The sequence below is a fragment of the Megalobrama amblycephala genome, linkage group LG10, assembly GCF_018812025.1.
Source record: "Megalobrama amblycephala isolate DHTTF-2021 linkage group LG10, ASM1881202v1, whole genome shotgun sequence".
Taxonomy (NCBI): Eukaryota; Metazoa; Chordata; class Actinopteri; order Cypriniformes; family Xenocyprididae; genus Megalobrama; species Megalobrama amblycephala.
In genome coordinates this window covers 28,740,073-28,752,528 of record NC_063053.1, presented here as the reverse complement: position 1 = coordinate 28,752,528, position 12,456 = coordinate 28,740,073, and the positions used below count along the sequence as shown (strand labels likewise).

Here is a 12,456-nt window from a genome sequence, read left to right as displayed (position 1 = left end):
CCCTCAATTATTTAAGTCATACATTTTAAGATAGTTGCAGGGAAAACCCTGGACACTGAGGCAGAGATTCAGGAAGAACTGTAGTTGTCATCTTATTTAATGTTCTATATTTAGGAGATTGGCCGAATCTCTATTGAGATGCACGGTACCCTGGAGGATCAGTTGACCCACCTGCGACAGTATGAGAAGAGTATCGTAAACTACAAACCAAAGATCGACCAGCTAGAGGGAGACCATCAACTAATACAGGAAGCACTTATATTTGACAACAAACACACTAACTACACAATGGAGGTAAAACACACAAAAACTCTCAAATACTCACTTCCAAACCCTGTAGCGCATTAGTATGTTCCTGACATCTCTTTTCTTTTTCTAGCACATTCGTGTAGGTTGGGAGCAGCTCCTCACTACCATCGCTCGCACCATTAATGAGATCGAGAACCAGATTCTGACCCGTGACGCCAAAGGCATCAGCCAGGACCAAATGAATGAGTTCAGAGCCTCGTTCAACCACTTCGACCGAGTCAGTATTACACTGCACAGTCCAACACCACAGTTTAACATCATTAAGAGCAAAAGGACATCTGAGACGGCAACTTGGTCACTTCATCTGCGTTGTTACCGACAGAGAATAGCATGACTTGATTTTTTATTTTATTTTTACTTAAAAACATAAAAAAAATGTAATTTTGTGATTGGCTGCTGCAATACTTTAGGTGGTACCTTGCAGACTCTCAGAATTTGTTCCCTTTCAGAGTGCAAATTATCATTTGAATTTAATTAATCATGCGCCACAGGACGTTAAATTGGAATGACAGAAAGTAGAATTTACTGAATTGTGATTTAAAGAAATTCAGCAGATAATGGCATTCTGAAAAAAGCCGTTTTTCTTCTAGACAAGTTTATCTCGCCATACTTATTATCTCAGTAATTGTTGTTTTAACAAGAAAAAGTTAAATTGGGCAAGATAAACTTTGTTAGTGTTGTCTGAATGTTTAAAAAAGGCTTTTTTAAGCCTTACAAACTTAGAAATGTGAATTTCTTTGAATTTCAATTGATTTTAATTCTACTTCCTTTATTTCAAATTTTTAAAAGTATTTTATTTCAGTTCTAAGTAGACCACAACCCTGGTACCTTGCAGTCACTGTTATGCTCAAATACTTGACTTATCTGTTATCTCAAGCAGTCAAAATGACCAAAATGCACAAGTATCTGAGTTTTGACTTTCATAGAAATACATTTGTATAATTGACCTGATTTGCATAGAATGGAATTAAAGTATATATCACCCACACATGTCCCAGATTACAGGCTGCCATGCTGAAACCTAACGCTGCACTAAAAACCCACGCAGTGCCGCCCAAGACACCTTAACATCGTTAAAACAGCACAACACAGTTAACCAAGCACAGCAGGCCCAGATTTTAAGCAGCACATATCAGATCTGTCCTCACAGTCACTTCCCCCCGACTCACAGCACAGTACTGCACAGTTTGTCCTAACGTTTGTGCACTTTTCTCTTCTTTTGTCTTCTCGTTTTTCTCTTCTGCATGGACCCTCTTCCCCCCCCTCCACATGTCTGCATGACATTCCCCCACCCCTCCCATGTGTGTGCTGCATGTCCACGCTGCTGACCTCTGACCCTGCCCACGGCTCTGACACCCAGGACCACTCGGGCACACTGGGCGCTGAGGAGTTCAAAGCCTGCCTTATCAGTCTGGGCTTCGATATCGGGAACGACGCACAGGTACACACACACCGACACCAGCCAGGGAGTTCTGCCATTAACCACACTTTTTTGTTTTTTTTCCTTTCTACTCTTTCCTTTTTCCTTTCATGCTCTTGTCTTATTTTTTTCCAATTTTTTTCTCAACCCTTCCTCTAAAATGACTTCCTTCACCTATACTCCTCCCATCCTCTTCTGCTCTTCATCTTTCTCTCCACTATTACCTGGCTCTGTTTGTCCTTCGTGGGTTCCTGTAGAAGAGAACAGGCATGATGGATGCAGAAGACTTCAGAGCCTGCCTCATCTCCATGGGTTATAATATGGTAAAGCAGAGAGTTCAAATCTCCATGGGTTGTGATCAGGTTAAACTGAGAGTTTAGGTCCCCATGGATAATGAACCGGTAAATCATATAATCTGTGTTGAATGTGTTGTAATATGGGTAAATTGATAGTTATAATCCCTCTGGATTAATCTAGTAAAACCGATTTTAAGTCTAAATGGTATAACCTGGAAAATTATAGATTTATGTTCAGCATGGGGTATAATATGGTAAAGCGGTTATAATCTCCATGTGTTCTCTAAGGCAGAGCTATAATCTGGTTTTGGACGGATTTCCTGAACTATTGGTTAGTTACTGTACATCTATGTGGGTTGTTATTTGAAAAAGTATTTCTGTAAAAAGTAGCATGAAGTAGCAAAAAAGTCCATGGATTGTAGCCTAATTCAATCCCTATGGAATATAACTCATTATAAGTAGAAGATGTAAGTGGTAAAACAGAGATGTATAATCTACTACATGGTATAACCTTGAAAAACATAGATTTATTATGTTGAATCCACCTTATATTTCATGTAAGAGTAGGTGTGGCCACTTGTAACTTGAATGTTCAAAAACAGTCCATTATGCTGCTTGCTGCAAACTGATATAGGTTATCATATTATTTTAAAGGTGTCATGACATGAGAAATCAAATTTGCATTGATATTTTGACATTTAAGAGGTCTTTGTACCATTAAAACATCCTGTAAATTTCAGAGCTTAAAACGTCCTCCTTATTATAAACAAAGCATTTATTTAATCAAGCTCCAAAAACAGCTCCTTCTGATATTGGGTAACATGTGACCTCACACAGGCAAATACATTTGCATATGCCTGCCTCCAGAACAAGACATCGACAAATAGTTTTACATCATGGCACCATAGGCCCCAACCACGATACATTGGTTTTAAAGGTGCCCTCGAATGAAAAATTGAATTTATCTTGGCATAGTTGAATAACAAGAGTTCAGTACATGGAAAAGACATACATTGAGTTTCAAACCCCATTGCTTCCTCTTTCTTATGTAAATCTCATTTGTTTAAAAGACTTCCGGAAAACACGCGGATCTCAACATAACACTGACTGTTACGTAACAGTCGGGATCATTAATATGTACGCCTCCAATATTTGCATATGCCTGCCCATGTTCGAGCATTAGACAAGGAAAGGTTGTATTAACGTCTGGATCTGTGCACAGACTAGGTAAGCAAGCAAGAACAACAGCGAAAAATGGCAGATGGAGCAATAATAACTGACATAATCCATGATAGCATGATATTTTTAGTGATATTTGTAAATTGTCTATCTAAATGTTTCGTTAGCATGTTGCTAATGTACTGTTAAATGAGGTTAAAGTTACCATCGTTTCTTACTGTATTCACGGAGACAAGAGCCGTCGCTATTTTCATTTTTAAACATGTGCAGTCTGTATAATTCATAAACACAACTTCATTCTTTATAAATCTCTCCAACAGTGTAGCATTAGCCGTTAGCCACAGAGCATAGCCTCAAATTCATTCAGAATCAAATGTAAACATCAAAATAAATACTTTGCTCACATGATTCGATGTATGCACACAGCATGCATGACGAACATCTTGTAAAGATCCATTTGAGGGTTATATTAGCTGTGTGAACTTTGTAAATGCGCTGTAATATAGTCGAGAGCTCGTGTGGCAGGGAGCACGCGATTTAAAGGGGCGGCGCGCTGAAAAAATCAGTGCATAGTTAATGATGCCCCAAAATAGGCAGTTAAAAAAATTAATTAAAAAAAATCTATGGGGTATTTTGAGCTGAAACTTCACAGACACATTCAGGAGACACCTTAGACTTATATTACATCTTGTGAAAAAGCATTCTTGGGCACCTTTAAGAAAACTACAATTCATTACATAATACAAGAAGAGGGATTGTAAATCCACCCCTTTGCACTTAATGGCTGACATTTGCTACACTGGATGTAAGCGTCATGTTGTGTCAAAAGCAAAGAGAACCCATTATAATCACTGACACTGTCTACACTTGATACAGTATACAGTGCATTCAGTTTCTGACTTATCCACTTATCCAACTCAAGTCTGTCGACAACAGGACAAATGGAAGAGTGAAAGAATGTTTTCTGTGACGCGTTCAGTTTGAACAGCTCCTTTGGGTCTCTGTAGAGACTTCAGAAAGATCCCAGCATCCAGAACAAGTGTATGTCATTTTTAATGGCGTCCCAGATCGCGTCGAAGGATTATATGTTTGTTCGGAGCATTTTGTTTTGTAATCGAGGCACAGTGTAATGGAGATTTGGCAAAGAAACTTTGGTTGACAGATGAAGCAGCCAGTCATAACAGTGGCAGTTTACTGGCTAGCCTTAATGGAGCCGCACCTTAAAAAGGATAATTTCAGAAGAATTTTTTTTCTGCATATTTATATGTGCAAAAAACTTAATTAACATTATAAGTGAACCTCAAGGAACATTAAAAAAAATCCATGTCATGACCCCTTTAATTTATTATACTCAAACACACTGGATTGTAGCGCTAATAGTTTTACAGTTTACAGTTTTCACAGGAAATAGCTTACTTCTGCATTGAAAAATAAGATGGATAATATGGTAATAAACTCCATGCATGCCAACTGGTAAGGCAGAGTTATGTGGTTAAGGGCAGATTTCTTGAACTCTAGGTTAGTTACATCTATGTGGTTCAGTGTTATTTTAGTATTATTTATACAACATTATAGTATTTATTAATATTTTGAATTAGCTTTTATTTGTATATTTTCATTGTAGTTTTAAGTTTTTGTAATTTTATGTGCTTTTGTTTATTTGTATAAGTTTTTGTTTTGTTTTTCCACATGGTTTTAATGAATTATTTTCAGTTTTAGCTATTTTAGTACTTCAACATACACTCATTTATTTATTTAGTTGCCAAGGCAACAGAATTTTCCTTAGTTTAAGTTTTTCATCTAATATTTATTATTTATTTTATTTCAGCTTTTTTTCAATTACCAAAAGCAAATTTTTAGTTTTGGTTAAAAATATTAATACTAATTTGAGAAATTACTTGAGTATTTCTGGAGAAAGTAGCATGAACTGGTAAAGAAAAGTCCAGGGATTTAAATGAGTTAAACTAAATTATAATCCCCATGGAATGAAAATCATAAGCAGAAAGTTAACATGGGAAGATCTAATGAAGCATAAATTGTTAAGCTTTCCATGGATTAAATTGTTAATATATAATCTCTAATCTGGTAGAGTTATTGAGAAAGAAAGAGCTATTTAATTATTCCTAGTAAAAAAGTAGCATCAGCTATGCTAACCCAGTGAGGAACAACCCTTCATATTGTTTTCAGTGATTTTTAAGCAGCATTTCTCTATTCTGTAGGGAGAGGCGGAGTTTTCCCGCATCATGAGCATTGTGGATCCTAACAGACTGGGACTGGTCACATTCCAGGCCTTCATTGACTTTATGTCTCGCGAGACGGCCGACACGGACACCGCTGATCAGGTCATGGCGTCGTTTAAAGTCCTTGCTGGAGACAAGGTACATATATAACATTCACAAGACATTGTCCTGTGTTAAAATGTCTAAATGAATAACTAAATGAATAACTCTGGTCTGGTGCAGAACTATATCCTGGCGGATGAGCTGAGGCGTGAGCTCCCCCCTGACCAGGCCGAGTACTGCATCGCCCGCATGACGCCTTACACCGGCCCTGACGCCGTCCCGGGAGCTCTTGACTACATGTCCTTCTCCACCGCCCTCTATGGGGAGAGTGACCTCTGAACCATGAGCCCTGGATGTGGGTTCAACCTGCCTTCTGATACAAACACACACAAATACGCATATTCATACACACATATACATAGCTCGCACTCTTTGAGAGTAAAAGTGGCTCTTCAGTGCTGATCTAGCACCAACAACCAGAGCAAGCAGACCTGGTCCCAGATCAGCCAATCAGAGCAGCTTCCATCAGCACCACACAATAATGTTCAGTCATTTTTGTATCCTCCTATCAGCCCAGGCCTTTCTGTGTGTACGACTTCCTGCTCTTTTGCAGCCGTGTTCATGAAGTCTGTCTTGCTTGTCTTGGGAATTGTGTCACAAAGACGAAGCTTAATGCTGCCTTCACATGCTTGTCAGAAGATCCTACTTCCCCGTGAAGTCGTAATTGAGTATGTCGCATTGAAGGAGAGAAAAGGAAACAGGACGTGAATGCCTAATACTGTTTTCTCTGTGCAAACATACAATATGCAACAAACGGTTACAAATATACACAGTAGCACGTGGTAGGCAGCATTATGTTATCGTTGTGACCTGTGAACCATGTGATACATCATGACCATGTGTTACAATTGATACGCTTTTTTTTACATGAGGCAAATGCTTGATCATTCTCTTGTGACGGTGAGTCAGATTTCATGAACAGATCTTCCCCTTTCTGCTTCCAAGCGCAACATTGAAAAACTCTCCCTCCCCCAGAGGAATGTTTTCTGTATTTTTACTTCTTATTTTGTGTTTTTTCCTCTTCATAAAGGAATAAAGTTAACATATTTTATTATACAGAACAAAAAAAGGTATTTTTCTTCACCTTATTAAAAAACTTTAAAAAATTATGAAAATTTAAATAAAGAAACAACCACAGTTGCGTGTTTGTGTTTTTTTAATTGCATGTATGAAGGAGAAATGTGTTCTATGAACTTAAAGGGTTAGTTCACCCAAAAATGAAAATAATGTCATTAATTACTCATGTCGTTCCACACCCGTAAGACCTTCGTTCATCTTCAGAACACAAATTAAGATATTTTTTGATGAAATCCGATGTCTCAGTGAGGCCAAACTCTCAAGATCCATAAAGGTACTAAAAACATATTTGAATCAGTTCATGTGAGTTCAGTGGCTCTATCTTAATATTATAAGGCGACAAGAATACTTTTTGTGCGCCAAAAAACCCCAAAATAACCTTTCAACAATATCTATATGGGCCGATTTCAAAACACTGATTTGGAGCATTACAAATCGAATCAGTGATTCGGAGTGTGATTTCAGCGGTTTAGCCGTTTGATAGGAGATCCGAGTCACTAATTCGAAACAAAAGATTCATAAAGCTCAGAAGTTTCATGAAGCAGTGTTTTGAAATCAGCCCATATAGATATTGTTGAAAAGTCATTATTTTTTTTATTTTTTGGCACACAAAAAGTATTCTTGTTGCTTTATAATATTAATATTGAACCACTGAACTCACATGAACTGATTTAAATATGTTTTTAGTACCTTTATGGACCTTGAGAGTTTGAACGGCTTTGCTTAATTTGTGTTCTGAAGATTAACGAAGGTCTTACGGGTGTGGAACGACATGAGGGTGAGGCATTATTTTCATTTTTGGGTGAACTAACCCTTTAAGATACTTAATAAAATGTAAAAAGGAAAGAACAATTACGCATATTATTTTCAAAACTGTCATTTTGACAAATTAATTTATTTATTACCACGCTTACTCAACTCATCAGTCATATCTGTGGAGAACCCATGATACTTATTGGCAAGAACAGTGACATTTCCTATTTAAACAAGAAGTTGTGGCAGAACATACATATAAGGACCAAATTCCTATATTTCCTATATATATATCTCCTTGATAAAGTTGATGAAGTACTTTAATTAAAGAAAAAGTTACAAACAAATAAACGTTTTTTCAGAGTTATCTGGTCTTTAATAAAGTTATCAAAACAGCACAAAAAATGTAATTTATATATTATTCATGGAACGTTTTCTTTAACATTTTAGTTGAACGTTAAGTCTAATATTTTTAAACGTTACTACTTTCCACTCATTTTTTTTTTAAGTTACCATAATACTTGCAAAATGGAAAAATTAGAGAAAACATTCCCTTATTGATTTCTTTAACGTTTTAAGACATTTAAAAAACTGGACGCTTTGTTCACACAACATTTTTGTTTTTAGTTGCGACGTTGTCCGTTCACCCTTCTTTGACCTGTGACATAGGCTACTAAAAAAAACATGACAATGATTTAGTTTTTAATTTTAAATTAAATTATATTAAATTACAGGACTAGGAAGAGATTACTTATTCATTTTAACTGCTTCGAATCTGAAACATGGCCTCATATGAGAAGTGCGTTTTGTCAAGTCCAAGTTTAGAGAGTAAGCATACAGATGGTCTCGACTCTCAAAGCTAACAGACATAATGCCACAAACTCTTTTTCTGATTTCATGAGTTTCATTATGATGTCGTCTGGCATGAAGATTCATGCTAATTTTATCTAGAAATTTTATCTAGAAATACTTAAAATGCTAATATAATTAAAATCCTTTATAATTAAAATAATTAAACATGATAAGGTGCTTTCAGCAGTAATTATTCACAGTAAATTATTTTATCTCTCAATCTATGCTCTCATTTTTAAAGTGGAACCCGTTACTCTTTTCTTAGTTCTACACGGACGGAATATGAAGCTGTACGACACTGCTGGGTTTACATGGCTGCGCCCAGTGAAGTCAGTGGTGACTTTATTCTGAGTAATATATGCAATTGTAAAATGACGTTCATGAACTAAACATGTGGAATCAAGTTCGTAAACTGCAAAAGAACAAAACAGTGAAATATGGGATCCCGATGCTGGTGAGCCTTTTAATGTAGCTTCGTCAAGTTTTATAGTTATGTTTTAAATATTTGTGTGTGACATAAACTTTAGTAATTAATAGACTAAGATCATGATTTAAATAATAATTGTAATAGTAGTAGTACTGTAGCGGTTGATTCATTGAGGTTATATTTGAATATTTATTGTGACGTAATTTTTGTCCAATATTAGTAATATTTGATGAAAGTTTAGTAAAAAGAAAACGTATGTAAATGAATTAATGCCTAAATTAATTAATTTAAAAATAAATAAAATTACAGTAGTATATTCTCAAATAATTCAGTTCTAGGTTTCAGATTTTGGCATATATATATAATTTTTTTTTTTTTTTTTTTTTTTTTTTTTGGTGCAGTTTTTCAATGTGCAATATATATTTACACTTTTATAGGTTCTCTTAACAATGTTGACCACTGTTAGCCTATCTAGTTTCTGCCTTTTGTAAAATCAGTAGTTTTGTTAAGACTGTATATAATGAGGAATATTGGTGCTTATGCTTGTATTTAATGCTTGTATAATATTTTCTGAAGCTTCTGGTCGTAGGAGGGTCGTTTGGATTGAGAGAATTCACTCAGATTAGGTATGATGCACAGAAGATCAAAAGGAAGGTATGTGAAGCTATAGCATCTGAAACACAATCTCTCCATCTACAGGTCACTTGTCAAATGGACAGAACTTCAGCCAGAACTGATTTCTGCTGTTCAATACAACCTCTTAACAGGTTGTTTTTATTATACTTTCTTCATGTTATCTTGTTTTTTGGCATGTTTGTTTTAGCTGGACCCCGCACTGGAAGCCCGGGTGAACACTGAAAAACAGTCTGTCATCCTTGAGGAAGAGTATGAGGTAATAATGAGAGCAAGAGTGATGAATCTGTAATGTTTTATGGTGCTATAATGTTTTGAATGGAAGCTATGTTTACTCGGTTGTGAGTTTGTGGTAAGCCTAATGGTTAAACATCTGGCTTGTTAAATGCAATGGTTTTGGATTTGGATCTGGCGCATAGTGACTCAGGAATCGTAATCACAATTTTGTCATGCAGTTTGTCAAGCAGGACACGTAACACTAGGTTGCCCCAGTGAGACTGACTGACCTGGCAATTAGTGTGCTATAAGTTATTTTGGATGGAAAGTGTCTAGTTAGCTGTTTAGTCCCAACTAAGTGCACTAGATGGCACTTGGTTCATTTAGCATCTCCATTTTAGGCTGTGGGTGGTTGAGGCTGTCCACAGCACTGCAAAAACACACTGTCATTATACTGCAATGGTGATTCTCTCTGACTTTCAAACTTTATTTTTAGCCTTATAAGAAGTTACAATGTCATTAAATGTGACCTTCTTCTACCAGGCAAGTAGTAGAATAGCGCCCTCAAGTGGAACCAAGAAGGTTTAGTATGGTTATTATAAGCCATTTTTATATTAGATTTCACACTGGTCCACCATGAATGATTTAAAACAAATAAACAAACGCTCCACTAATTCAGCTCATCTTTTGTAAATAAGTACAATACCGATCAAAAGTTTGGGGTCATGAAGATTTTATTTAGATGCATTAAATCGATCAAAAATGACAGTAAAGACATTTGTATGTTACAAAAGATTTCAAATAAATGTTGTGCTTTTGAGATTTCTATTCATCAAAGAATCCTGAAACAAAAAAAAAAAATCAACATTGATGATAAGAAATGTTTTTACAGATATTAGCATATTAGAATGATTTCTAAAGGATCATGTGACACTGAAGACTGGAGTAATGATGCTGAAAATTCAGCTTTACATCACAGAAATAAATTACATTTCAAAAAATATAATTATTAAAAAGTTGTTTCACAATATTACTGTTTTTACTCTATTTTTATCAAAAAAGGCAGCTTTTGTGAGCTTGAGACTTTTTAAAACGGCATTTTTAGAAATCTCTTTACTTATACTGTAGCAATAAGGCCGTTTATTAATTTATCAACAACCTGATTAGAAGTTTAATGCATTTTCTATGCATTTATTCTTGGCTTTTGATTGCCATTTAGCGTTTGTGCTTTGATTTTTTAATTTAATTTGTGGCTATGGTAAAAATCCTAATTTTAAAGTAATGTAATCTCTTTTGTTGCTGCAGAAATTGAAAGAGATGGACTTGGGTGGATGGAAGAACATTCGTGGCCCTCGTCCCTGGGAGGATTCCAAGGAGTCCCAGGAGCAGCAGCGAGCACGGCTCAATAAAGGCACATAGAACTTTAATGTTTAAACTCCCCCTACTGGCACAAAGATGTAAGACACTTATTAAACCAGTGCAGTATACCTTGGTTGTTGTCACTGCATAATATATCACCACGATTATACTTTATTATATCTGGACCAGAAACTACCAATTTAGTTTATACTGGCTTACACTTGCCACTTTTTTTTTTTTTTTTGTGGAAATATACTTCCTAATATACTTTTATGATTGTGTGGCTGGGTATACGTATAGTATGTTCTCTGTACAGTGTCTTATTTATGGCATCAGGCAGGCTGTAACTAACTATTATGCCATGTGTTACCTTGTCAGTTCACATTCACAGTAATGCATAACTCAAGACCCATTAGTGCGTTTGAGTGACAATACATTACCCCCATGTTCTTTCAGTGGTGCAAACAGAATCAGTGGTGCCTGTGCACATGCTGGATGAGTGCTGTACAGTGTAATGGTAGTAGACACAATGCATGAATGACCTTCTGTACATTAAAACTGTTTTTGATTATCACGATTTAAAAAGATGCTTGCGGTAAATACTGTTCAGAATTCATCAAAGTTAGCAACGGTCTCGCGCAGCACGCAGCATAGATTTTGTTTTGTGCTAATATATAAATGAATGAATTCTGTTAATGTATAATGGGGGAACAAACTGCTTTACATCTTCCCTCCGTGTAATGCCTAAAGTAGTGTTTATAAACGCAGTGCTGCTTTGTTTACAAAGGTTACTGTGGAACAGCTTTCCCCTGTTTCATAAGCGCCACCTACTGTCAGAGAGGGGATTTACATTTTCATTCAGCCTGTCTGCCATTTTTATTCAGACCAATGCGAAAATCAGACCAAATGTTTTTGTTGTAAATTTTTACCGGTAGATGGAAAATAAACGAATGTGCATTCTAAACATCTTAACATTTCGGATAATAAGGTAGCGTATGTGGGCTTGTTTATGGAGCAGATAAAATTGGCTACTTATAATTTATCATTTGCTAATACTTTTTGTGAAAAATGATTTAAAGGCTAAAATGTAAAGTTTATCGTTTTATAAAACTGTTTTTTTCTGGCAAAACTTAATTTGAACGTGTAATTAATAGTTGGCACCTGTGTTGTCACCCAACCAATTTTTTTGTTTTGTTTTTTTATGTTATTATTTGAATGTTTATGCAAACAAAGTGCATAGTCCTGCTTATTTTGGGAACTTGCTTTTTACAGTTCATTTTGGTGCTACAAGTGGTTCAGAAATGACTCCCCCTTTTAACATTATGCTAATGTTTATATCTTCTGTAGCTTTAAAAATTTGATAGATATTTTACACACATTTTCACAAAGTCCCTTTAAGACAAGTCATTTCACTCGGCGGCCATCTTTGAAACGCCTCTCGGGCATCCTGGGCATCATGCAGCTCCTATCTCTTTGAATGGGGAAACATCAAATTCTCCAAAACTGTTCTTCAACCTTACGATTAAATTTCATATTTGAAATCACCAATGAAATCTAACAACAACCGGCACATAAATTTAGTTTCTAAACGCT

General features: G+C 35.9%; 2 protein-coding genes across 6 annotated transcripts in view; both read left to right on the top strand.

Annotated features, from left to right (window-relative positions):
* Positions 1 to 6,442, top strand: part of actn1 (actinin, alpha 1) — a 40,962-nt gene extending 34,520 nt beyond the window's left edge. For 2 of the 5 annotated variants that reach the window (XM_048205647.1, XM_048205646.1), the window contains exons 17-21: positions 115 to 294; positions 380 to 526; positions 1,987 to 2,052; positions 5,424 to 5,582; positions 5,667 to 6,442. In XM_048205647.1, the coding sequence (XP_048061604.1) occupies positions 115 to 294; positions 380 to 526; positions 1,987 to 2,052; positions 5,424 to 5,582; positions 5,667 to 5,825 (711 nt within the window). In that variant the 3' untranslated portion in view covers positions 5,826 to 6,442. Of the gene's footprint in view, positions 1 to 114; positions 295 to 379; positions 527 to 1,669; positions 1,751 to 1,986; positions 2,053 to 5,423; positions 5,583 to 5,666 lie in introns of all 5 variants that reach the window. The other 3 variants (XM_048205645.1, XM_048205644.1, XM_048205648.1) reach the window with 2 other exon arrangements.
* A 1,964-nt stretch (positions 6,443 to 8,406) lies between these two features.
* Positions 8,407 to 11,827, top strand: LOC125277296 (cytochrome c oxidase assembly protein COX16 homolog, mitochondrial). Its single transcript, XM_048205660.1, has 4 exons — positions 8,407 to 8,682; positions 9,232 to 9,309; positions 9,479 to 9,547; positions 10,810 to 11,827. The coding sequence occupies exons 1-4, from the start codon at positions 8,620 to 8,622 to the stop codon at positions 10,921 to 10,923; spliced, it is 324 nt and encodes a 107-aa protein (XP_048061617.1). The 5' UTR covers positions 8,407 to 8,619; the 3' UTR covers positions 10,924 to 11,827.
* The last annotated feature ends 629 nt before the right edge of the window (positions 11,828 to 12,456 follow it).